The sequence below is a fragment of the Podarcis filfolensis genome (assembly GCF_964270895.1).
Source record: "Podarcis filfolensis genome assembly, chromosome: 12".
NCBI classification, from domain to species: Eukaryota; Metazoa; Chordata; class Lepidosauria; order Squamata; family Lacertidae; genus Podarcis; species Podarcis filfolensis.
The window spans coordinates 16,892,442-16,920,060 of NC_139614.1; the positions used below are offsets into that span (position 1 = coordinate 16,892,442).

At 40.0% G+C, this 27,619-nt stretch overlaps 1 protein-coding gene across 12 annotated transcripts in view; it reads left to right on the top strand.

The window, feature by feature from the left end:
* The first annotated feature begins 202 nt into the window (after positions 1-202).
* The window catches only part of SLC4A7 (solute carrier family 4 member 7), a 65,518-nt gene continuing 38,101 nt past the window's right edge, over positions 203-27,619 (top strand). For 2 of the 12 annotated variants that reach the window (XM_083577646.1, XM_083577641.1), the window contains exons 1-2: positions 15,365-15,601; positions 23,626-23,707. In XM_083577646.1, coding sequence (XP_083433772.1) covers positions 15,572-15,601; positions 23,626-23,707 — 112 coding nt within the window. In that variant the 5' untranslated portion in view covers positions 15,365-15,571. Of the gene's footprint in view, positions 1,642-4,082; positions 4,122-15,357; positions 15,602-23,625; positions 23,708-27,619 lie in introns of those variants that run through there. The other 10 variants (XM_083577648.1, XM_083577643.1, XM_083577644.1 and 7 more) reach the window with 10 other exon arrangements.

Genomic DNA, 27,619 nt, shown 5'->3' on the forward strand with positions numbered 1-27,619 from the left:
ACAAAAGGATCCCAGTTCAGCAGGCCTGTTGAAAACACTTGAGGAAGCACCATGAGATGGAGTAGCAATATTGGGGAAGACAGACAAGTAGGCTGGGCACGTTCCTATAGTAGCCTACTGAGTTGCCATGTTTCAAAAATTGAAAATCAGGACACAAAAGCTGTTGAGCTGTTTGGGCTATTTTTAAAAGGAGAATTGGCAAAAACAACACTGCCAATATGGGTAGCATTACGTCCAGATTTCCCCGGACATTTTATTTTTTGGACGATTTTCGCCCAGGCGCTGCTTCCGACCACAGTGTCCTGGGTATGTCCAGGAAATTCCGGACGTCTGGCAACCTTATATCCAGTGCTTTTTTCTCCTTAAAAAAATGTTTAGGGGTACTCTCATTTTCCCACTCATATTGAAATACTGCCCCTCAATGAGGCCAAACTTAGATTCACAAAATGTTTAGGGGTATGTGTCTCACCAGAAAAAAAAAATCACTGCTTATATCTGCACCTTGAAATATTGCTCAGTTGAAAATATCCATATAGGCTTCTTCCTATATGGATGCACTTTACTGCTGTGTGCATCTGATCCCTTCCTCTCTGAGGCTCAGCTCTGCATGGGGACCTACTGCCCCATTGTGCATCCTACTGCCTGAGGTGGTCGCCTCACTTTGCCTCATGGGTGGGCCGGCCCTGGGCTGAAAACCAAGAGAGTGGATGGAGGACTCAGTGGCAGCTTCTTCCGAATACAAACACGCATGTAGGACCACACCATGAGGCTCTTACTCATCCACCGAGTTACTTCAGCTTCCGAAGCAGCCATTTGTTATGGGGGCTGCGGGGAAAACACCTAATGATCTCATCCGCCATAGTTGTTTGTGGATTAGGACCGCAGGTTTTATTTTTTTATTTCCCCTCAAGGGGTCCGTTTTAAACACTGTGAAAGCAGGATTGCCTGAGCGGCTTCCAAGGGCCGCGCACAGCGATTCATTCTTCCTCGGGCCACGAAGGGATGTGGTTAAAAACGCCCCACACTGCCTCTCAAGCACCGTCGACGCCTATTCAGACAACCCCCTGAAGCAATTTATTCCCCCTCGCTCGATTTCTCTCGTGTTTGTGTGTGTGTTCTGTGTACTCAAGAGGGACTTTTACTTCTAAGCAGCAGCGTGCATGGGGCGGGGACGGGGAGGCAGCGCCGCCCTGCATGAAGGGCTCCCCTTGAGTGAGGAGGAGGAAGGTCGCGCCGTAAATCCCCCTCTGCCTCTGAGGAGAGAGAGAGAGAGAGAGAAGCGAGAGAGCCGCCTCGCCTCTCCGCGTCATCCCTCCGGCCCAGGAGGAGGAGCCGCATTCCCGCGCCGATTGGTCGGCGCTGCTGCCATTCGCGCAGGCGGGCGAGGGGCGCGGCCAAGCGTAGAGCCGGCTCGGCTCCCGGCGAGAGCAAAAAAGGAAGAAAAAAAAAGCGGCCGGCCGAGTCAGGAGCCTCGTTGTGCCGCCGACGTCGACGACAGAAGAAGGAACAGTGCCGGCTTGTAGTAGAAATAGTAGTACCAGTACTATTATTCCTTCCAGCGCAGCCGCCCTCTCTCCTCCCGAGCCCTGCACCATGGAGGAGGAGCGGTCGGGGGAGCAGATGAGACCGCTACTCACAACGGTAACTGAAGAGCGGCGGGAGGAGGCGGGATGGCAGTTGGCGGTTGCGCGCGAGGGAGGGAGGGGGGGACGGGGAGGGAGGCGCTCGCGCCCCTTTATCTCTCCCGCCTTTCCCCTGGGCTGAGGGGCTCGGGCGGCCGTTGCTGCCGCCGCCGCTGCGCCTCTTTGTGGGGGCGGAGCCCCGCCGGGCGCCTCACTGGGCTCCCTGGCTCTGTGACCGGGAAGCGGCGGCAGCGGTGCCGGATTAATGCCCGAGGAGGCGACACAAAGCCAGGCGCTCTTTCCTTTCCGGTCTTGAGTCTCCCCCTCACACACACAAACCGACAGGTGTCAGTCTCTCTCGCCTCCCCTCAGCCCTTCCTTCCACTTCGCGCTTCCTCTTTCCCCCCCTTCATCTCCGCAGCCAAACACTACTAACAACAACAACAACAGGAGCAATAATGTTGTGACACGTGGATGGAATTAAGACTTGAGGGTGTGTGCGGGGGGGGGGGGGCGGGCGGCGGCGGTTTTCTTGCTCATGGAAACATTTCGCTTCAGCATCATCTCCGCCGAATGAATCCTCCACTTGGCGCGTGTGAGGAAATGGAGGGAGGCGCGCGTCGCCTTCCTTTCCACAACCAGCTCCTGCTGGTCTGGGCTCATTGCTTTTGTTCAGGCAAGAGCTCTTGATAGGGTGAGGGGTGGGCAGAGAGGGAGAGGGAGGGGGGAGCCTGGTTCTTTGTTCGAAGCTCCCCCCCCTTACCCTTCTAACATGCTCCCTTCATTCGGGCTGGGAAGTGTCAAACGGGGTAAAGAAGGAGACATAATGGGCAGGCTGCAGCGGGTCAGGGCTGGCCTCTGCTGTCCTATGGGAACTAATAATAATAATAATAATAATAATAATAATAATAATAATAATAATATAAAAGGACATGTGTCCTGGGCACAGTGCAGCAGGCGAGGTAGGGGCATCTCCGGTGAGATGCCTTGCTTGCCTTCCGTCCTCCTGCTCCTCTTGACTCCTTTGTCAGTGCAAACACATGGCTAACCCGAAGCAGCTCTTTTGTCCTCAGAGCTCAAGGAAGTGGCAGATAACTCAGCAGTGATTCACTTTACTTCCTTTCATGGCTGGGGGTGAAATGAGGCGCACTCTGTCTCTTCCCCGGCACCCTACCCTTCCCCGCTTTTTAAAGTGGTACTAGGAAAAAAAACATTAGTGGTTCATCACAGATTTTTTTTTTTTGCCCCCTTGCGTTTTAGATGAGCTAGCCAGGATTTTTATTGAGTGTTTCCATGACTTTGTCCTGCTGCTAAGGTTGCGTTCATTCCCAAGGTTCCTTGGGACTGTGCCGGGGCAGATAATCTAGTTTTAAATGGCACTAGAAGATGGAGAGCTCTTCTGATAGCAAACGAAGTTAAGCGAGTGAACAACCTAGTGTAAAAGCTTTGCCTCTACATCATTTGGCTTGTTCACTGAAGAGTAATATGTATTAGTACCATGTGGCAAACAATTTAAGTACTGGATTTAACTTGATTGCTGCACATTAGGATCTACATCTACAGCAAATTGTTCGATACAATCTATGTAGAAAGGTAGTGGTCTATTTTTTCGTTTTTTGGTAAAACAGTTGTGGTAGACTACATTGTGGGTAGTATTGAACTATGTATTAATTAGAGTATGCCTATTTAAATCAAAGTAAATAAATGTCAAATGTGTGGTTTTTGCACACTGGAGGTGGCATAATAAAAAATGCTAACTTGCGCAAAAGACAGTAATAGAAAAAGAGTTATCACTCCTGATCTATGATGGGGGGAACAAAAGTAGGGCTCCTAAGATCTCTTGGACAAAGAGTCAAGCGTCTTTAGCTTCAGGTTTGCCAACAGCCACAAACAAAGGGGGGGGGAGCCACAGGATTTGTTCCTTTCCTGTGGTTAGTAGATGTCCTTAAATCCAAATACAGTAATGTCTGATCTTTTTGATATTCAGCTGTCACACAGAAGTGACACTTGGAAACCATGCCAGGTTTTTTGCCTGGAGTGTATCTCTAAAAGTTACTTGCCCAGTTGTTTGCCAAGGCTTCTGGTGTGGAAAGACTCCACAGCTATAGCAGTTTTCATTTGGCAGGGGTTCAGGTCTCTCATCTTAGCACTGCTTTCATTTATATACCACCTCTGCCCTCCACCTTGCCTCATCTGAGTGTTGCTTGTAACTAGGGCTAAGTGTCTTGACAGCAGACAAGCAGAATGTTACTCTGGGAAGGGTAGTGTCTAAGAAAGGGAGGATGCATTTGATCCGATTGCTGATTCTGCAGTGGTTCCTTTGACCCTGTGGGTTCTTGCGCTCTTTGGCAATCCTCTCAATATGCTGAGTATGAGTGATCTGTTGCAAATATATATTGTTTTGTTTTTGGTCATAATAGTTTTTGAGGGAATAATTTTGCATCTTTTGAATTCTTACAGATTACAGAAGGAGACGGTCGTTCCAGCTTCTTGAAGGAGGTGGGGGCCCATTAATCTTTTGAATACAGAAACGCATGACTACAAAAATTGAATTGCTACATTTACTTTTAAGATATATTTCTACATAGGAGACTATGATATATTCACTGAAAGATGCTAGAGAAGATTGGATTTGGTTTTACAATCATGGAGAGGGTTAATGGTCCCTGTTCTCATAAGCTTACATAGATTGTGGTCTGCCTAGTTCTCTTTTCCTGTCTAGGAAGAAAAGAGAACTCATTTATTTTAATATGAAAGTGTTTTTATAATGAAACGGATGTAGACCTGTGCGTATTTCCTTTTTGCAACAATTAGCTCTTCAGCTACGTGTAGTTCTAGAATGTTCAATTGCACCTACTTTTTTGCTTTGTGGCAATGATTTTTGATCAGGCCTTTTTTACCATTTACAGTTTGAAGCACCATATACTATATAGGTTTTCTGAACCTATCTGGAGGCTTTCACAGTAGTATTACAAGTACTAATAATATTTCACAGGTAATATTAACCATTCTTCTCAGGCAACCTTTCTATGGAATATGCCAGCAATTAGGATTTAATGTTTTGCTAGAGGTTTAGAGGTTGGATCTGTGTTGATCTTCTGATGGAGCGTCTTGCATGCTAACTTTTTGGAGGGTTTCCTATCGACTAATATGAAAATTCCTTGAAAGTAAAAGACAACATCACATTTTATCCGGCACTTATGATAAATCATTAAGTGTGAATGCCCTAGGAAGACAAGCAAATCTTACTGCACCTTATACATATGTAGGATCCTGCATATTATAATCTACACATCTATAGCATCCTGAGTGCTTCTCAGAAATCTGTTCTTGGAAATCTGGAAGGGTATTTTTGGAATAGTTGAAATGAGCCTACAGCTTCCTACAGTATCTGTTGAGGGTCATATAATCAATCTTAAACTAACCAATCCACTAAAATAGCTTTAATTATTTATTACTATTCTCTTCTGCACTGATGATTCATGTAGGTGATCCGTGTGTATAGTTGCAATTAGCTGTACCAGGTGGCTATTGGATATGAGAGAAAGGGGTGAACTTCACCCCATGGCCTACTAGTAAGCACAGCACTCGCCTCCTTTTGAGTTACCTGAAGTAGGTGGAACAAGAAAGGATGAACATGCTGGAAAGAGGGTTCCTCTCTTTGCTTGCATGCTAATCTATTTTCTGTTCCATTGGAGATTAAGAAGATGAAAGGAACTAATAAGTGAACTAGATCATTTCTTAGCATTTAATGAGCCTGAGATAAGGATGGAATTCTTCAGATTCTAATGTAGAACATTTCCCTCTGGTTTGATCCAACACAATTACCATTTAATATTTCAAAAAGTCATGACTGCCTTTATATAGCTGTCTAAAAATGCAGTACTGAAATCTAATAAATGCCAGGCTATCCTAAAAAGGCAAGGAACTATATGTATTTGTGCAGTGCTATTTAGTTCTTGTTTATACAACTGAATATAGCTGGAATAGTCCCCCCCCCCCCAAAATGATGAAAATACATTGGGTGAAATATTTTCTACCTGCTATTGCTCTGACTTTCCTGTATATGCATATTGTGCCTTGTGTTTTATTTTGTTAGCTAATAGTGGGACTGTGCATAGGATTTCACAGACGTGTGTGCCAGAAAAAAATGTCTTAACTCAAAATAGCTTGTACATTTGGGTTCCTGCTATAGAATTACACAAACTTGTCACCTGATGGCATTGTCCTTCATAAATCACATTCAGTCATTACTCCGTTATGAGGTTGGTTCTTCATCATTCTCACAGGAGTTAAGTATTTTGGCTTAAAACATTTGGTTGCAATGTTGTCATATTTTTTGTTGTTGTTCTTTTTATTGACTCTTCCAAAAGCCAGCTAAATTGAGGTTATGTACTTCGTTTGCAATAACAAATCTACTTGTTTAGCCTGCTTCTAAACTAGTGAAAATAAGAAAGGGTATTAGCTGAGGACTTAATCAAGACACCTTTTGAACGAAACATTTTGCTAAGCCGAATTTCATGGTTCCTGACAATAACTTTATTTTGCACCTTGAGTGAGTTTTAGCTAACCTTGTAAGTAATTGTACACACAATTCTAGATAATATGCAGCTCTATAAAATAGCCTGAAGTGTAAGAATAGGATTACAAATCCACATATGACACTGTGTGCATTGGTTTTATCTTGCTCAAGAGTTAGCAGATAGCCCACTGAAAATAATGACAAAACTTAATATTGATTTTGATGGCCTAGGTCTAGGACTACACTGAAGAGAATCATGTGATGGATTATTTTATGGTGCATAGAAGCTCTTATCTTAATAGAAGCAGGATAGATTAAAAAAAAATCCTCAAATGAGATGCAGAGAAGAGAGGGGAATTAAGAAGGCTAATGCCAGGGAAGCCCTAAGAGGAGAGGCAGAGGAGAATAATAGCATCATCAATTCATTCAAATTCAGTAGATAGGTCAAGGAGTTTTTTCTAATATAAGACTCTCATATAAGCACCTACCTAGCATTTGAGACTTTCTGATGATGACCTGATCTTTATTACATCCCATGGGGATTCTAAATTACCGGTAGTCCCTGCTAGGACAAGGCCTAATGCTCTGAAGTTCTCTTGATAGAGGTGTATAGCTGCTTCCTTCTGCCTTTCTGAAAATATAAACTTCCTTTTTGAGAATCTTTGAGAATTATTTCTTGCCTACAAAATTATTTGTTGTGTGTCTGTGTTTGCCTTAATTTTGTTGATGATGGAGGGCTGGGGGGTGGGGAACTGATGGGACATGCAAAATAACAAAGAATTTCTTAGGTGAAGGACCAGGGCTTGCATAAAATGGCTAGAAACTATTTGACCTGCCTAGTAAGATTCTGACAAGAGGTAGCTTGGTACAGTTCAGCTGCTGAAAACCTTTGAACAAAATTGCTCACTCATAATATGTTCCGTTCTACTTCTGCCATTTCTGACTTGGGTAATTTTGAGATGTGTTCTTGTTGTCCCCCCCCCCCCCATCTCCTTTTTAAAATGAAGGCTGGGAATGTCAGCTCAGGACTTCTAACATATTTGAATATGCAGTTTACAAAAACTTCCAAATAATGATATATCTCACTTCAAGTTGAAACATAGTTTAGAGGTGCCTCTGCTTCAGTGAGAATTTTTGTTGTTTATGGTTTAGTTTGCTTTTACAAATATAGGATGTTCTGTTGCAGAGGCACTAGAGGGCACTGCTCTCATATCTTGGTTAAGAGAAATCCTGTGTTACGAAAATACACATAATATGTGGAAAGCCAGTGAGGGCTTCATTTATAACATTTTAGGCTGTAATTTTATACATAATTACCTGGGAATAAGCCCCATTGAACTCAGTTGGAGGTTTTAGATGAGCTGAGATGTAAGTAGTGAAGAAAGAAGAAATCATGAAGGAAGAATATACACAAATAGCCAAGGTAAGATGGACCAGAGCTCAGAATGAACTCAGCCTTGCAAGAAAGGTTAGAACATGGGTAGGCAAACTAAAGGCCCAGGGGCCGGATCTGGCCCAATCGCCTTCTAAATCTGGCACACAGATGGTCTGGGAATCAGTGTGTTTATACATGAATAGAATGTGCCCTTTTATTAAAAATGCATCTCTGGGTTATTTGTGGGGCATAGGAATTCGTTCCTGCCCCCCCAGTATAGTCCGGCCCCCCACAAGGTCTGAGGGACAGTGGACTGGCCCCCTGCTGAAAAAGTTTGCTGACCCCTGGGTTAGAAATAAAAAAGTTTTTGTGGCTATGTTCAAAGCAAGAGGAAGAACAATCAAGTAGTAGGTCCCTTGCTTGGAGAAGATGGGGAAATTGTCACTAACTCGTTATCTTTGAAAAACTGACAAGTGGGGTGCCTCAGGGTTCTGTCCTAGGCCTGTTGTTGTTCAAATTCATTATAAACAACTTGGATGAAGGAATTGAGGGGGTGCTCATCAAATTTGCAGATGACACCAAACTAGGAGGGTAGCCAAAGCCGCTGAAGACATTATCTGGATTCAAGATGACCTTAACAGACTGGAGAACTGGGCCAAAATGACAGATGTCAGGTTCTACACTTAGGCAGGAAGAACCAGCTGCAAAAATATAAAATGGAGGTAGGTCCCTTCCAACTCTGTGATTCTGTGACATCTGGTTTACCAGTAGGACTTGTGAAAAGGATCTAGGGGTCTTAGTAGATCACAAGTTTAACATGAGTCTATAGTATGATGCTGCAACAACAACAACAACAAAACTAATGTTATTTTAAGCTGCATCAACAGAAGTATAGTGTCCTGACCAAGAGAAATAATAGTCCTGCTCTATTCTGCCTTGGTCAAACAGACCATACCTGGAGTACAGTCTCCAGTTTTGGGCACTACGATTTAAGAAGGATATTGACAAGCTGGAATGTGTGCAGAGGAAGTTGACCAAGATAATCAAGAGTCTGGAAACCAAGCCTTATGAGGAACAGTTGAGGGAGTTGGATCTGTTTAGCTTGGTAAAGAGGAGACTGAGAACATATATGATAGCAACCTTCAAGTATCTAAAGGGCAGTCACATGGAGGATTGAGTGTTTTCTCCTGTTCTGGAGGCTAGGACCCGAAATAATAGATTCAAGTTACAAGAATATACATTCTGACTAAACATAAGGAACAGGAAGAACTTTCTGTCACTAAGAGCTGTTCGACAGTAGAACAGCCTCCCATGAGAAGTGGTGGACTCTTCATCCTTGGAGGTTTTTAAGCAGAGGCCGGATGGCCATCTGTCATGTATGATTTAGTTGAGATTCCTGCATAGGGAGTTGGACTAGATGACCCTCAGGGATCCCTTCCAGCTCTACAGTTCTGTGAATCTCTGATTTGACTTCTGAGTACAGTCGTTTCTCCCTTTGCGTCTGGGATCTGTTCCGGAGCCCTGGATGCTCAACGAAAGGGACACTCAACAAAGTGCTGCTCTGTGCATGCGCGAAGCGTGATTTAGCACTTCTACGCATGCGGCAAACCCAGAAGTACCCAGTTTCGGTACTTCCGGGTTTGCCACGGACGTTGGACGAAGTGGACCCTAAACGGGACGGACTCAAAACGAGGTACCACTGTAGATGTGTCAGATTACACTGCACACTTGGCACTCCTGAAGCTAGTATCTTGGTCATGGCAATAAGCCATACTTGTGAATAGATACAGCTATTCTTTTCTTCATATATAAAGGCTTCAGCATGTTGTGGGGTACTTAAAGTGTGTGTGGACAAGATACATGGATCATACTTCAACTACAAATAAAACTTAACTAGTTTGACATCTATGGAAATTGGAAGTGCACTTGTGCTAATAGCAGAAAGGGTGCTGCAACAGGTAATGAACCTAGGCAGTGATGTAGTTAGCACAGAAAGCCAAACCATGACTTAGCATGAATGAAAATACATGCAGGTTGTTGGAGCAAAGTTTGCAGCCACAGTGCTTGTTCTGAGCCATGATTTGTCTTAGCATTGTGTTCAAACCCAGGCTTGTGGTTTGTGCCTTCAGACAAACTCCAAGTGATAAGGCAAGAACAAACCTTTGTTACAGCTTGTGACTTGCTTGTCTCACTCCCAACATTCAGGTGCAATGCTTTACCAAACCATGGCTTTTCCCTGGGTAGCATGAGAGCAGAACGGCTGAGCGCAGAACACCTGAGTGAGGAGCAATAGAGCTTTGATCTTTGCTTGAGCAACCTGCACATTACTGCCAAACCCTGGTTTAGCTTAGTGTTAAGTGAAAGTGGGGTCATTGTGTTCTTTAAAATATCTGCTTGTGTATAAAATATGTGTTTGGAATGTGACTGGAAGCATATCACAGGCATTCAAATAGCTTTTGTATAATGATTCCAAATTATTACTTGCTTCTTTGTTTCTGGTACATATGGATGTGTGGTGGTTCCTCTTCAGACTGTAGTGTTAAGTGTTGATAGCAAAAAAGAAAAGAAAAGGTGATTTTAAAATATTGCTTGATACTAATTCTTCATGAGCAATGGGATTCAATAGAATATTTAATACAGTGTTGAACAGCATATGCAGTATTCTGGATTCAAAATATACTGAAATAAAGTCTCAAGGCTTGCTTCATATGATCTTCTAATGAGAGACCATTTATATGAATGTGAAAGTGTGTGTTTGTAATCAAGAAAAGAGGAATGCCTTGCTTCCATAGGTGGTCAGAATATCAGCAGGGTAAAAGATGCTTATTCTTGAGGCTAGCTTTTATGTTGCCAGGAGATTGAGAAAAGGAGCAGCTGACATTATCTGACAGCTCTGATGAGCTTCTTAAGAAAATAATTTATTGTTTGCTCTGGCAATAATCACTTTTGTCTAGTCAGGGGAGATTGTAGGAGCAATTAAGAATTACACTCTGTTCAAATTTTGAATGTCTGGTGAATGCATTTAGTTCATATGACAATTTGTATGACATTTAGATTAGTGCACAAAAGAACATGCTTGAAATTGAGGTGTAGAGTTGTACTCTGATTCAGAGGAAAGCTTGGGATAGACTATCAGCTATACTTCAGAGGAACACGTTGTGAGTTGAGTTCTCTTTATTCTTATTGAGTGTAAAGCTAAAGTGGCACAGGCCTATGCTAAACAGAGTCTATTCCTAACTCCTGAAGTAGTAGTAGCTTAGTACAGTGTGTTCTGTCACAGTGATGAAAGGAGGACCAAGCTGGAAATGCCAAAAAAGTGCTTCTGCTGATTGACCTAGTTCTATAAGAACAAAATCTATTTGTTTCACTCTTTGTTGAGACTTGATGCATTCAGTGTATCTGCACTATCTTTCTTCAAGTCACACTGCTGCTAGTGTTCACTTAAATTAATCATCTGTAATGGAATCTACTTAAGCAGCGTTTTGGAAACTGCAAGCTGCTTAGTGTAGTGAAAAATAGACTCTTAAAATCAGATTATATGATATGCAATTTCTAATTACTCTTGGCTATTACTCTTGCCTATATTTGAATACCCTAGACAAGGCAGTGGCATGTTTTGAATTGAAGGACAATGGTTCTTCCCCCACTTCCCTCTCCAGTTCAAGAGACACTAAAATCAATTTAGCGGGTATATCAGACCTTTTACAAATCTAATTATATGCTGCTAAACAGCAAGGGCCCCAAAGGCCAAAATGGAATTTTTTACATATTTCACTCACTAGAGCTTGCATAGTTAATTATATAGCTGTTCTTGCTCATACACTTGTCAGTCTCTGATTATAGTGACCACCAGCCATTTGAAATTAATTTTGTAGTATTTGCCTATAGGGATGGGGTTGGTCCTGTGTCATTCTGTCTGACAACCAAATTCCTATTTACCTAGTACTGGCCCACATGGAAAAGAATGGACCCTTAGTTCCATTTTCCTACCTATAGAGCTGGTAATGGTCCTGTGTCATTCTGTCTGTCAGTCTATTTACCTAGTACCAGCCCACTTACTAAAGAATGGACCTTTGGTTTCTGATTTATGAATTACATATTGGGAAATGTTCTTTATAATGTCCCCAAGGACATCAATAGTATATATATTTTTACACTGTTGGAAATAATTCCTGTGCATGTGCTATTTGATTAATACTTTCATTTGACTTCATAGCTGGTGAGTCTACCCACCCAGTATTTAAAAGCTGAAATGTGTAAAATCATTTCTTTCATAAAGGAAATGCAAGCACTGGCAGTGTACAGGGATGAATTGTCAATCCCCATTCAGCCATGAAGCTCACTTGGTGACCATGGGCAAGCCACTGCCTCTCAGCCTACCCTACTTCAAAGGGTTCTGGTGGGGATTAAGTGAGGTGGGGAGGTCCTTGTATGTTACCTTGTGGTCCTTGGAGAAAAAGGTGCGACATAAATGCAACAAACAAATAAGAATTTTGTTGTTCATCAAATGTACCTGCAAATGTTTAGAACAATACCTTGCAACATGAAGGTATTTCATATATTTCAAAAACTTGAGTAAAGCAAAACAAAACTCACAAAAATAGTGTATTAGTAGAAACATATGTTTGAAAATAAGCGGTTCAACACATTGCATTTCATTTATAAACTATATATCACATTTACCACTCTACTCTTGTACTGTATATCAATATCGGCATATATTAAAGACTGGACAAAAATGAGCAACATTTCCCAAAAGTCAGTTACCCTGTTTGAAATATTCCTTCTGTTATTGTTTTAGCACTTTTTAAATATTTGTTTTCAAGAACCTTCACTCTCTGGTTCAGAAGTTCATACTGGGATAATTTCGGGAGATAAGTATAAGCAGATAATAATAAAAGTGTGCAAGTCAACTTACTATGGTTGGCAGTGGTAACAACTCAATTATTCCATTAAATGAGCACAGCAATGTCATGTGGACCTAGCTTTCAAAAACAGTCTTTTCCCTCGGTTTGAAAATTGTCTGAATGCCTTGGCCCTTCTGTCATTTCCTTTACTCTGTGGCATAACAAATGATCGGTTTGTGAACAGCTATGAGGACTGTATGTGGATCAGTAGAGGACTTCAGAACCAGGCTTTTTGATTCTTCCTATCATGCCTGTATTGTTTTGTGACAGTCTTAAAAGCTTTATTCTCTCTGGGGGTTTTTTTTTTTTTTTGAGGAGATGGAGAAGTAGTTGCTGCAGTACCACATTGGTCTAGGTAGAAGTAGGAGGAAAGTGATATTTGAAGGCTTTCAACAAAAATAATTCTCACATCTGTAGGAACGTATGAAAGACTGAGCATTCACTTGACAAACACAAACCAATGTTCAACACTGCTGCTGAATTTTTCTGACATTGTCCAGAATGTGTGTCACCTTGTGAAGGTATATGTGTGCCTCTGTGTGTTCAACCCACCCCACTCCACTCCTTTGAAAGCTGATGATGTACCACCATTCAGTTTATTAGCTGATATTATAGTATCTAAAAACTCTTATTTTTAAGGGAATTCACCATTTGTTTTAAGTTTGACAATAGATATTTGCTCACGTGCGCACACGCACACACATAGATATACTTTTGTATATTATTTTGGGATATAATTTTTTTAAGTGGTTTGTAAGTATTATAAACAATAATTAAACAGCCCCAACTGTAAAGGTTACCTCATACTTCTCAGCCTTGCATTACTGTATATTTATGCGTGGTATAGCAAATGTGCAGATTTGAAATTTGGCTTTATAAAAAATGCACTTGTTAAACAGCTATCCTTTTTCAGTGTAGCCTTTTAAGGCTGTGTTTATAAAATGTTCCATTCTATTTTAGGAATCTAGTTTAAGAACCAGGTATTAATTATATAAGAACCTGGTCCTTGGTTAACATTATGGTTACTTCTTGTTTTGCATTTGGTCCTTAAAATAAAAAATGTGGCAGAGCAGCCTTTAAACTAATAGGGTGGGGGCCATTCCATTCCAGGGATGAGGAGTAAAATGTTTATCCTTTTTCAAATGGAGGATGGGTGCAGTGAGGTATTGAGAAAGCAGGGGCACATGCTTACTATTAGAGAAGCAAAGGCACCATAGGGTAAAACCCATATTCCAAAGACCAAACACACTAGTTATGGGTGTTGATATGCTACTGCTAGAAGCCTGTGAGCCAAAATGAACATTAGCTAGAGTCCTTGGTTTTGAGAGAAGAGCATAGCTATAATGGACATAAGGGAAACTTTGTGGACTGGAAAAAAACACCTGTTAGACCTGGTTATCGCTGTTAAAAAGTATATAGGAAAGACAGGGAAGGTTGTGCTGGAGGTGCTGTAATCCCATACCTCAAAGAGGGCATAAAGTCCAGCAAGATAGAAATCCTCAAAAGGGCAGACTCCACAGAGTTGCTGTGGGTGGAAACACCAGGCCCAAAGAATAATTAGTACTATTGTCCAGTGAACAAAACACCCAGGTTGATCTTGATCTTGAGAATGAAATCAAGAAGGCATGAAAAATAGGATGTAATGTAGTAATAAGTGACTTCAAATACTCTAACGTAGACTGGCTACATGTGTCCCAGTCATGACAAAGAGATAAAAATTTCTTGATACCCTAAATCATTGTGACCTAGAATAGTTTCTCATGGAACCAGTCAGTGACCCTGGACTTAATCTTAAGTGACACTGAGGACCTGGTGTGGGATGTAAGTGTTGTTAAACCAATTAGGAACAGTGGCCATAGTGCTATGAAATTCAACACACACACACACAAAATTGTTTGCTATATAAATATTTAAAAGGCTTGTTTTTTACAGTAACATGTTTTTAATATTTTTTTGGGAGCTGCCCAGAGTAGTTGGGCCAGCCTGGTCAGATGGGCAGCATATAAATAATAAATATATATATTTTAAAAAAATCATTTCATTCATCGCCATTTTATAGAGGTAGTGAAGTCCACCAAGTTGGATGCCTTTGAAACTTGATTAGGTCAAAACCATGAAAGGTATGGCTGTCATTGGTTTCTAGCCATTTTGACTATGTTCTGCCTCCATTGTCAGAAGCAATATGCCTCTGATTACCAGTTGCTGGTAATCTCAGATGGGCAGAGTGCTGTTGCGCTGATGTCCTGCTTGTGGACTTCCTATAGACATCTGATTGGCTGCTATAAGAATTGGATGCCAGCCTTTGGCCACATCCATCAGGGCTCTTATGTTCTTAAACTCTGGGCTAAGAAAGTGTATTGTTAAGAAGACCAAAATTAGTTATAAACCACAATTTTGGTTTCTTACATAACGACAGGATAGTTTTTAGCAAAGTCCTCTTCCTGTCTACGTGGGAGGAGGAAAGGGGAGGGGGGAGCACAGAAGCCTGCTCATGTATCAATCACATGGTTTAGTGTTATGTGCAAACTAAACATATTTATGTAGGAACTTGTACCTTATATTTCGTTCCTTAGATGCTATAGTTTTAAAAATGATTCTTGGCATCTTCTCTGTAATGGGAATTGATCTTCCTTCCCCCACCCTCCCACCTGCAGTACTTTTTATAGATCCCCAAGAGAGCTTTTCAGCCTCAACGTAACTAGAAAATTGGCTTTTATGAATATATAAATGTGTACAGTGTTTGAGACCTTTTTTAGTTTGGGGATTTGAGTCAAACACAGTGACGATGAAACCTTGGGCCTTAACAGCAAAACATTCATATTGCAGGCCGTTTTTAGCTACTGCTGTAGCTAAACGTTAAGTCACAAACCACATAGTTTCAATTCCTTTTTTGGTGTTCCCTTGGTGGGAATTGAAGGCATGCCATGTTCCTCAATTCTGTTATTATGTGACCTGTGCTGGATGTAGTTACTGGCCTGGAAGACTAAGTATCTTTACAAGATAACTGGCTGCAACAGAGTGATTTATACAGCTGTACATCTGTGTTGGCTGCACTGTTATAAAGTAGTTATGTGTGGTCTGGTTTCTTGAGGCTCATAGCACTGCAAACTTGCACAAGGGCATTCTCCATTTCTTCAGCATCAGCATGGAAGGAACACATATAGACAAGGAGCTGGTAAATACTTCTTTCAAAGAAATAACATTTTAAAGTGGCTAGAACAGAACTCATGATAGTCATGATAGTATGTCAGATTGCGTAATTGTCTTGAAAACCTTTGCATTATCAAGTACACATACAAATTTAGCTATATAGTCTTCTTATAAACTCCTTTAGCTTTATAACGTGTGTGACTGAAACCTTTGACTCAAATACAATTAATAGTACTACTTACTAACTCATTTCTTTAGAGAGGGCAGATTTTTTCAGGATTAATGTATGTTAGGAAATTGTACTAAAATGTGTTAAAAGTAGTGTATTGTGAAATTACAGGTTTCTTGTCTAAACATACCTTCCACTAAACTTTCTTAGCACCCTTCTCTCCTTTATGCACCATATTATAACAATTTTTGTTAGGTCTATAGTAAACTTTTGACTATGTAAGATTCTTGGGCAGGTCATCTGTACATAATCAGGATTAGAAGCTCATCAGCATTCTTTGTGAAACTAGTCTCATAGGTCTTTTTCTCAGTATCATGTTCAGTAGAGGATAACTATTTAATTGGAAAACAGTATGGTTTAAAGTTAGTGAGAAAAAGCTTCCTGAGTTCAATATAGAAGTTGCAGAACATGCCTAGATAGCTTTACTTAAGTGACTTATCAATATGGAGGTATCCAACATTTAAAAAACATGTCTGATTCCAGTAGTCTCCTGGGCTTCACTTTTCATTCCCCACTTATCATTCTGTTTTGCTATCTTCTAAGAATATATCTTGCTGTAGTAGATAATGTGGTTGCTAACTTGGATATTGATTTAGTATGATTTAAGTCTAACCCTTCATCATGTTAAAAGATTTTCCATGTGGCTGCATGTAAAGAAAATATGTTTGAGAATCTTAGAAAGCTTCTCAGTGGTATATCAGCTTTTGTTACATGAAGATTGTAATATAAAATCAGGTAAAGTCTGTCCATATTTGTAAGGTTTTTTTTTAATGTTTCTGCTCGTGCACTGGATGATAGAAAGGTGGTCTTTAAGTTTTAGGCTGCCATCCTAACCCCAACCCTGCCTGCCAGTGGAGCCTTGTGTAGTGGTAAAGCCACTACCACATCCGCTACCCAGCCACTTGGGGGGGGGCAGGGCTGGTGGCAGCAGCCGCAACAGCATGATTGGGCTTGATACTTGCCAGCAAGAGCCATGAAAACAGCTTGTAATCCAGTTCATTCCAGGCCAGCACAGCCCTGCCTCCTCCCTGCCCTTGTTTCATGCCGTTCTGTTACGAGTGTGTACATGGATCCGCATGTGCACAGCCAGCACTCATGTTCACTGCTGAGAGCTTTAGGATCTTTTCCTGGAGTTATAACGTGTGCTTGTTATGGATGTGCTTTAACCCTTAATCTTATGCCCACAAGAAGCTGTCACTCAAAGAAATGAAGCTTGGTTTATTATATAAAACAGGAGCAACAGAATATATGAAACTGTTGCTTAGACAGCAAAGTTACAGACTAAGCAGGTAGCAAAGTGCATTACATACACACCTTAATTAAAGAGTAAAAGATTTCCCTAACTATTCTAAAAGCCCTACAGAAGCTGCCATAAACCTACACTAGAAAGAGTGGGAAAATGAAAGTATACTTGTCCTTAAAATGAAGCAGCAGTGTGTTGAGACCTGGGGAGCGCTGGTTAAGTTCTATCCTGTTGGAGCTATGAGGGCCAACTAGCCTTTGAATCTAACAGGTTTTTTAAAATACCTTTTTGCCAAGGCTTACTAGTGGAGAGGGAAAGGGTCTGTGAAATGATTGATTCCTACCATTTCCATAATCTCTTCCAGACTTTCCTGCCTAGTTCTCACCTTGCCCATCTTTGGTCATCCTGTTCCTGTTTGCTTAACAAAAGGGTGAAAGACTTTGATGGTATCTGCACCTGCCCATCTCTGCCTGCCATCTGCCTTTAAATCACCTTACCATTGTGGGGATGGATCTCACTGAGGAGTTGAGTATCATGTACTTGAAAACAAAATTTGCATGTGTTAATCTTCTGGTCAGATGTGGGTGAAGGCAGGATATGCCCAAAATGCATTTCAGCAGGAGGCTGGAGTCCGGCTTTTTCCATGGTCACCAAAGCTCATCATGAAGGGTCTTGTGTCATATTAGAGTTCTGTCAATCTTATACTTAAGTCATGGTCTGCTGAGATAAACCATATTGTAAATTCAGATTAACACACACCTCCTTACATTTCCACTGGTGAATAACCCTCCAGCATGCATTGTGGCCACCTGTTCAGCAGATTTTCTTCTGAGTCCAAACCCCATACTGCCTGGCATAATGGGATGGGGGTGGATTGCCATGCCTTAAATACAAGCGTGTAAAAGTGTGTACTTGCTGATTTCTGCTGTCATAACATATACCCTGGTGAAATCCCTGTCAAATATAAACATGTACAGGTATCTGATGAATTGGCCTTAAGTGTAATGCTACTTTTTTGCCTTTAATGTAGGTAGTTTAGTGTGCATTTTTCACAAAGCAAAAATATTACGACAACTTTAGTTTTACGTTATACATCTGTTAGATGAGCATTTTTTCAGCTGACAGCATTAGTTCAATTAAAAGTTGTGGTGTTTTTAAAAGTGATGGTAGAACACTTAAAGTTATTTGAAAATGGTAATCAAATTAAGGACATGCTTTGATCAGAATAAACTTACATTTATTTTAAGGTATCTTACTTTTCTTAGAAGACTTGCTGATTAATATTAAACAGTGCAAATTGTTGGTGAAAATGCATACTTCAAAGTGTTTCTGCATTTTATGGATTCTCTTAGTTTCTCCTTTTTGTCTCTCTTCTGATTTAGTTCTATTGCCTGCAGAGAATCAGATTCCAGTCTGTTTCATCTCAGTAGGAATTGCAAAGACAATGAGAAACTCCTTCCCTATTTCCCCTTATATTTGCTTCAGTGTTAAAATGTCTTGTGGTAGCCTCAGGTGGGAGCTATGATTTCAGAAGCTTACAAACACAGTAAGATGAATGCAAATTAGGAGTGCCATCTGACATGACTGATGTAAGTAAGTGCAAAGCTGATTGGGTTTATGTGGACTGCAACAACCAGGAAAACATTCCTGGAATTGTGGAAAAATGCCTGGAACAACAGTTTATTATGTTGAAGCATCTTCTATACAAGGGAAGGCTAATACAATTGGGGCAGGTTTTTTTTTTTTAAGGCAACAATTGGGGCAGGTATGCTTGAGATCGATAACATTTTGTTCAAAATGTTCAAAATGTTATCGATCTCAAGCATACCTGCCCCAATTGTTGTTGGGGAAAGTTGTTTTCCATCAACAATACTAAAACTCAGGGTCATGCAATGAAGCTGATTGGCAGCAGGTTGAAGACTTTTAACATGACACATGGTTTTGAAATTCACTACCAAATGATTTTGTAAGATCCAGTATATTAAACAGCTTTAAAAAGTACTAGAGAAATTCTTGGTCACCATATTACCTATCATGCTGCATTTTTTCAGCAAATGGGTCTTTATTTAAGTCGAATTTTTGCCTAATTCTATTGTGTCAGAACATGTAACAGCTTGTGAAGCCTGCAAAGCCCCTCTTATTTAGCTTTCTGATGAGTCAATCCTTTTTCTGCATGGAATTGGACTACTGGGGAAGCTAAATAGGTTCGTATAAACCTCACTAGCTTTCAGCTACATACTTTTCAGACACAGAAAAGTATAGTAAGAGAGACGCAGAGCAGAAGGTGACTTTCATTATATGTCCTAGAAAGTTGCAAATTCAGCAATGTGTTGAGCGAGTTTTACTTGCACGTTATTAAGTATTGGAAACCTATGTGACTAAGTTCTGTTTATAGCAACAGATATAGTATATTGAAGACTAAGGATTATAATTTAAGCAGAAAATTAGTTCCTAACTCAGAGCTTTGTTAATTTCAAGTTGTTTGACAAAAAAATTTATTAAGAATGGGATTAAGGCTATTATTACTTCATGGAATAATCTCAATCTCAGTGTATTTGTATTGTAATTTTTAAAAACAGGCATGCCTTTAATGCCTTGGGAAGGTCTACAAGGGCACACATGCCTTTTGGTAATCTAATCTATAGACAGACTGCTTTCACATGATATAATTTTGAAGGCCACTTCTTTATGAGTGAGCTGGCAAAGAACGCCTGTTTCATATTTGTCAAACAAGACTAAGGAAACTAAATTACAATGTTGGTATAAACAGCATTCTAAAACACATTTTTTTCCTCTGGCATAGTGTAAGCCATTTCGTTGCTTTTAATTAAAGCAACATTGCAATAATCAAACCTCATAATGTATTGAAAATTAATCATCAAATGGTAGTATTAATAACCAAATAAGAGAGGGAAATGTAAATACAAATACAAATGTAAAAGCTTGTGGAACCATACAACTGATAAATATTTAGCCTTCAGTCCTTCCTCCTGAATTAGAACATTTTTATGACTCCAACCTGAAATGAGAATTTAAGTAGGCTGTTTTTGCTATTCTCTGAGTTAATAAGACAACTTCATCATTTGGTAATGTCTCAACATTGGCTCCACTTAGTTGTGGTCATCTTTTTTTTTTTAAAAAAAAAATATTTTTATTAAAGATCTCTTAGTTCACAAAAATACATGCATTGTCTCTTTTTTCAAGTTGTGTTTTCTACAGATCAGTTTCATTTGTTATGAGACTTTAGTATTGCATACATTGTTAGGTTAGGAAGAAAAGAGAGGGAAAGAGGGGGAAATGGTGAGTGGGGTGGGGTGGCTATGCTTCTCTTCTTAGTGTATGTGTGGGGTTTTGTTTCAGCGTCACATATGGGTTCTCTTACTATTTGCTTGCTGTATTTCCTTGGTGGTGAGAGAGGTTGGGGTTGGCTGGCTGTAGTTGTGGCCATCTTAAATTTGTGGTGCTTTATGAACCCCTCATCTAACCTTAATGTACAGTCATACCTCGGGTTAAAGTAGCTTCAGGTTGAGCGTTTTCGGGTTGTGGTCTGCAGCGACCCAGAAGTAACGGAATGTGTTACTTCCAGGTTTCGCCGCTCGTGCATACGCAGACGCTAAAAATGACGTCATGCGCAGACGCGGCGAATCACGATCTGCAGATGCAGGCTGTGTTCACTTCAGGATGTGAAAGGGGCTCCGGAACGGATCCCATTCGCATCCAGAGGTACCACTGTACTTTAGTATTTGTCCAAAGTACATTAAGGAGATCTTGTTTTGAACATTGCACTACTTGTTTTTAAAGTTCTTAAATGCATTAGCATTGAATAGTAAGAATCATAGAATCATAGTTTGAAGGGACACCGAGGGTCATCTAATCCAACCCTTGGTAGTGCAGAAATCCTGTCCACAGACATCCCTGGGTGGGCTTAAACTACGAACCTTCTGGTTAGCAGCCAGACACACTGACACATGTGCCACAGAACATTAATGATCATCAATGGTATGGGGCAAAAAGTAGTTAATTGTGTGCTGTGTTTTTTAAACCATAAAAAGCTGGTAGGAGTTTAAAAGTTAATAGATAAAAACATTTTAATCTGAATGCACACAAGAGTTAAAAATGCTACATAATTAAACCTTTTCTTAGGCGATACCATAGCCTATGGAAGAATGGTGACTCTGTAGTTCTTCAAATGCTGTTGAGTCCAGTTATCCAGCAGCCCTAGATAGCTAGTGGTCAAAGAGGATGGGAGTTGTAGTCTAGCAATATCTGGAGGGTCACAGGTTCTCATCTCCTGGTATGCGCAGATGACTTTGATTAAAAATAATATATATCTATATTTATTTATACCTGTCTTCTTCCCTGACAGGACTCAAGGTGGCTTGCAGATAAAAATAAGAGCTACTAAATACATAGGAAAAAACCATGAAAACACAAATAATTGATAGAATTAAAAGTTATATGCATATATAAAATATATTAAAACCATACTGATAATTATAATAAAAACATCATGGCACCAGTCTTTTCATTAAAATCAGTTTGTTTTTGAAGGCCTGTTAGAACAAGAAAGTCTTCATCTGCTGGTGGAAGGACAACCAGGAGGGAGCCAGTCTATTTTCTCTTAAGGAGCTAGCAGCCATCAATAATTCTCTCTCTTGCGACCCTACCAAGCATGCAGTCATGATTGTGAATCATATCATAACTTTATATGTAACCTAAAAAATGAACTTTTTTTCTGGCATTCTCCTTTTAGGAGTATCTAGCAGTATTTGCAAGATGCACTCTCATGATGGTTTTTTCTAGAAGAAAAGAATCTTATCTTTTGTAGAGAAGACTGCATTCCACTCTAAGGCAAAAATGCTGGAAATAGAGGAAGTAATGAGGGGAAGAATCTGCATTTAATAATTTTAGTTATACTTAAGGCTTAGTTATTGTGTGTGTGTGTGTGTGTGTGTGTGTACACACACACACACACACACACACACACAGAGAGGGGGGGTAGTAATGAAGGGAAGAATCTCTCTCTCTCTGTGTGTATATGTGTATACCTATCTAATCTATCTATATCTATATGGCCCTCAACGTTTGCCTACTAGAAATAGTGGGGTCTCCCTTATGTCACATTTTAGACTGTAAGCTCCTGAGAGCAAGGATTTGTTCTCTTAATACCGTGTAGAGAGTCATGCACTCACTAAATAAATGAAATATTCTGAGCATCTTAGCTGTTTCTATTGCTACATTATATGATACAAGCAGGATTTTTGCCTTAGAGTGGAATGCACTCTATATATATATGGCATGACTTGTTTTTGAAAAACCTGTGCTGGGTCTTAGTAATCACAGCATTCTTTTCTAAAAGCTCACAGACTGACTTTCTAATTATCTATTCTAGGACCTGGTATCTATGTCAGTAGTTACCTGCGTCTTCTTTCTCCTCCTTTTTGAAGATGGGAACAATGTTTGTCCACCTCCAGTCCACAGGGACCTTATCTATTATCCAAGAATACTCACAGATTATAGACAGAGGTTCTGAGATTACACCTGCAAACTCTTTTAGTACCCTTGGGTCCAGCTCATCAGGCCCTATTTATCAATATTGACTATTTTTCACTTACACCAAATTTGTGATGATGGGGGTATGTGGTCGCCAGGCCCATTAGTAGTATGGGAGGGGGGACAGGGATGGCTTGTGCAGCCCTGTAACCTTTCAATGTGTATGGGTTGTCTTGAACCCACTTCATCCCCATAAGGACCTGATGCAGAGGTAGTTATTTGCATAAATCTGCCCAATGAGTTTTTGGCTAAGCTGTGATTGGAACTGTAAATTTTGTGCCTCTTGGCTTTCAAGATTTTTTCAGTATGATTCTTTCTTTTCCTCTCTCTGCCATTCAGAATCTTAAGTCTCTGCAATGCTACACTATTGCCAACTAATTCTTAGGTTTTTGGAAGGAGAAATATCTACAGCTTAACTCTTTAAGAAATGTTGGATAAATGGAAAACACTTTAATGCAGATTTAAGCTACAAAATCCATAATATGGAAATGGATTTAATGTTTAACTTGGCAGAAGTAAAAAGAGAGAGATATTATGTGCAACATAATGCCTTTTTAGGGTCATTATAAAAATGTGTCTGCTAAATGCACAGCTTGAAAAAGAGGATATATTTGTGAAGCTTGTTTTCACCCAAAGTTTTTAATGTTTCCTTTGAATCATGGTAGTTTCCGTTCCCTGTTATAGAAGATGCACAGTCTGTTACTCAGTAACTCTTGTTTTCACATGCTAGACAAGCTTACACAAAACTATTAAGTTGGACTATGGCAGGCAATTGAAAATGGGGTATAAAACTGGTTTTCATTCCACTCAGGCTTTCTGGGCAACATGATGACTTGCCAAAAAACTTATACTAAAATATGCAGTTCCAGAAAATAACCCTGTGTTCTCTGTTGTTCCTAACCTTCTGAAGATGGTATGACAAGCTATTTTTAAAAAATTTGTCATAGTCATTTATAAAATGGAAACATAAATATGTAGATGTGATTATAGTGTTAAAACTGGATGTCTGCTCTGTCTTTTTTAGGGTCATGATGAAGAAGCTGTGGTGGATACGGGCAAAATCAGCTCTACTATCAACACAAACTTTGAGAAAGAAGAACTAGAAAGTAAGTATATATTTTCAGTCTCGTTAGGATTGTTATTTTTCCCAAGTTCAAAAGTAAAACATGTTAGGTTGCATTGATGCCATTTGAAGTCATGCCTGGGATTTTCACCGAAGTTGTTAGTGTGCATTGCATCCAATATGCAAGATGAAGTCAGGTACAATTACCCTTTCTCCTTTCTAGCTCTATGCTTAGCCATCCTTTCTAGTAAAAGAGACAGGATTTGAGGTGCTCTGAGAACCTCAAGAGAGCACAACACCAAAAAAACCCCTCCTGCAATCATATCCAGTTTGGAGTAGAATCAGGGATCAGAGAGTATCCCTGCAGTTGTGCTGTGCTTGGGATGTGCTTGTTGAATGGTTTAAAGGGTATTAGGATAGCTACTGATTTAAGCTCTCTATGATTTGCTGAATATGTTGAAAATATTTGTGGTTGTGGAAGAGAAACAAACTTATACAGGTAACCATGTAAAAGAGAGTATGCTATACGTACAGGAAGAAATCTAATTAAGAGACTTGCACTGCGCAACAGTGAAAGCTGTCTGCAAACTCAGGCACACACTTTACTAAGAACACCATGCAAAGAACTTGAAGATGTTAGTTGGACAGAAGACAATGATGCCATTTTGTGAAGTGAGCAGTCATCTGGTATTTGCTTATGTTATGAAATTTGGCTCCTGGTGCATCCTTGAAAAACGATGTCTTGTGCCATCTGCTTTTTCCATGGCAGAAGTCCAAACAAAGCTCATTAAGAAGAGGGGGCTGCACTTGACTTTTACTTAGCTTCACTTAGGTTTTTCTTTGCCAGGTGTAACCGTGTTTACATTTAATAGTTCTATTATCTCGAATATGTGATACTATAAACTGTGTTCTTAATAATAGTGGCAGACTTTTCAATCTGGATTTCTGCTCTTTGACAGCAAAATATTCTTCCGTTTCTCTGTGTATGTAGGTTTAACATGTTAGCATAATGGGGAAATCCTTGAACATGTGTAAGAAAATGCCAAAGCTAGACTGCAGTTTTAAGCAAAAATTGTTTCAAGTAGGTTCCATTGAAGCTAGAGTGCTATGCTTCATAGTTAATGAGTTTACAAAAGAGGTATTATATATATCTGAATGAATAAAATCAAGAATGAAATTGTAATATTGAGTTGCCAGAGAAGGTAGAGGTTTTTTTATGAGACGATCCTTTGTTAGCGTAAGAATTTTCTGGGTATTTTTTTAAAATATGAGATTTTATGTTGCATATTACTAAGTTGCAGGTATAATACAGTAATAATATAAAATTATTGGATAAAAAGTAGTGAATTGCTTTTTTTAAAGTGTATTCTGATGCTGTGCAAAAATCAGCTGATTTGGAATTGCCTTTAATGTATTTTGTTTATTTTCTACGTATCATAAGTTTTCCATGGTGTGTGGTCTGAGTATATACAGTAGAATAAGTAGTGAGCACCTTTTAAGAAATTTTAAAGTGACACCATTAATGACCTTAACTGGTAAATACCATTTGTGGATTTTGTCAACTAAGCTTGGATAAAGTCATGTCTGATTAAACCAAACAACTGTCTCTGGAGCTATGTATACTAAATTTAGTGTCCTTCATTCTATTAATGCTGTTGAATATTGGATTAAGCTAATTCGGTAACAAGCTTTGCTTGGGATTAGTATGGCACAGCCATTGTGGAAGTGGGGTTTCTGAAGGTCATTTAACAATTCAGCAGTATCCTTTGGACTATAAGGATTTTTTTTGTATATGACTTGAGACCATGGAATTTAATGGAATTACTTAATATTTTTACATATGCATATGTTCCTCTTCCCCTCCACCCCCCCCTCTCCCACATACCCAGAGACGACATTGGGCATCATATCTTCTTTGCCTCGGTGAAATGTGGAAGTAGTTTCAAGTTTTTGATGAAGGGGATACTATGGTTAATTAGATGCTTCTAATTACTTCATTGTGGCCACTACGAAGGGGAGAAGAGAGAACAGGCTGTGTATACAGGCAAAAGGCTCATTTATATATCGGTTCCTTAAGCTTGAGTTAGGATTATCTAAATTCACCTGGAGTGTGCCATTCTAGTAGACCTTTCCCCAAGTAGATCTGTTTGTGAAGAATTATTACACACACACACATACCAGTTCCTCTACAGTGTTCCTGTGTATATTTCTTACTTTTCAATGTCTATTTTCTTTCTCTTTCAACTGTGGGTGTGATCAAGTTTGCTTCCTGCTTCAATTGCAGTGAAGTCGAACATCCTGCGTTTGACTTAGAAGCCAGGTTTGATGTCAAACTGCTGGCCAGCTGCAGCTGGGAACAGGACTCTTTTTCTGACCTAGGCTTAGTTAAAAAAACAAACGCCACAATTCAGTGAGGTGAGGCTTACAGCAAGTTCTAAATCACTTGCTTTGAAGTTGAGAAGAATACCACTTTTGACGATGTTCCAACCGACACCAGTTTATTGATTGTGATAGACATTGACCATAGCACACATGGTCTTGACAATTTCATTACAGGCCAGTTTAGATGTTTGAGTTCAGTGCTGCTTCCCACCTCTTTCTTTCTTTCTTTCTTTCTTTCTTTCTTTCCCTAACCCTTCACCCGAGCATCAGAGGGCGGTTTACAACATAAAAACACAAAAATACATAAACATAGTAACAAAAACAATACCCCCCCAAGTTTCACTAGCTAAGAGCCTGTGAGAAGAGGAATGTTTCTGAGGGTGCCAGGCAAGCCTCTCTAGGGAGAGCATTCCACAAGTGGGGAGCCACTGCAGAAAATGCCCATTCTCATGTTGCTGCCCTCTGGACCTCGTGTGGAGGAGGTAAACGGAAGAAGGGCCTCAAATTGTGATGACAGGGTCTGGATCAGTTTTTATGTGGAGAGGTGGTCCTTGATGAATTGTGCCTGAGCCAGCACTTTGAATTGGGCCTGGAAACTAATTGAAAGCTAGTGCAGTCGTGCCAGGATCGGTGTAATATGCTCAAACTATATTGTTCTGGTGAGCAAGCTGGCTGCTGAATTCTGTACCTGCTAAAGTTTCCGAACTGTCTTCAGAGGCAGCCCTACATATAACACATTGCAGTAATCTAACCTTGAGGTTACCAGAGCATAGGCAATGATAAGCTATTCCTGTCCAGATAGAGGTGCAGCTGGGCTACTAGCTGAAGCTGATGGAAGGCACTCCATGCCACTAAGGCCACCTGAGCCTCAAACTGACGTGGTTTTTTTCTTTAAAAAACTGCATGAGTTTTTCCAGATATTCAGAATAGAAGGATGGGGCAAGGAGATCCTGTTTAATATTTCTCCATGTCATTTTGCAGCTGTGAGGCCACTTTCAGTTCAACAAAAACACTGTGGGGGGAAAGGGAACATCTTATTGTATCTAGTTTGGGCCCAGTAATGTATTCAGATTTTAGTATTTGGAAATGTAAAAGTCTGCCTTTTCTGTCTAGAAAATGAAATTGTGGTAGCCTAAGATAGTAAAGAGATTACCAATTATCACATGATTTTCATAGTATGTGATTTATATAATAGTGTAATAAATGGAATAAGTAGTGAACATCTACAAAAATTCTAAAACGACACCATTAATGACGTTATTACTATGTGCTGTTTGGCAAACTACTGTGGATGTTGCAGCAGCAGCTTTCCTTTATCTATTGGTGGTTGGGCAAGGTGATGTTTGAAGTCCTTAACATATCTCATTATTCTGTACCAAATTCATTTTCTGAGCTGGTACATCCTTTAAGGAGTTCAAACCTTTTCTTGAAAGGGGTCTAGATGTTCAAAAATCAGTGAAGATGTTTTTATTTCTATCCTGATAATGAAAAAAAGAAAATCCATTTGTGCCAAATTGGGACTTCTCTGTTGCCTTCAAATTCTTGTAAATAGAACATTATTACAATGTTCCTC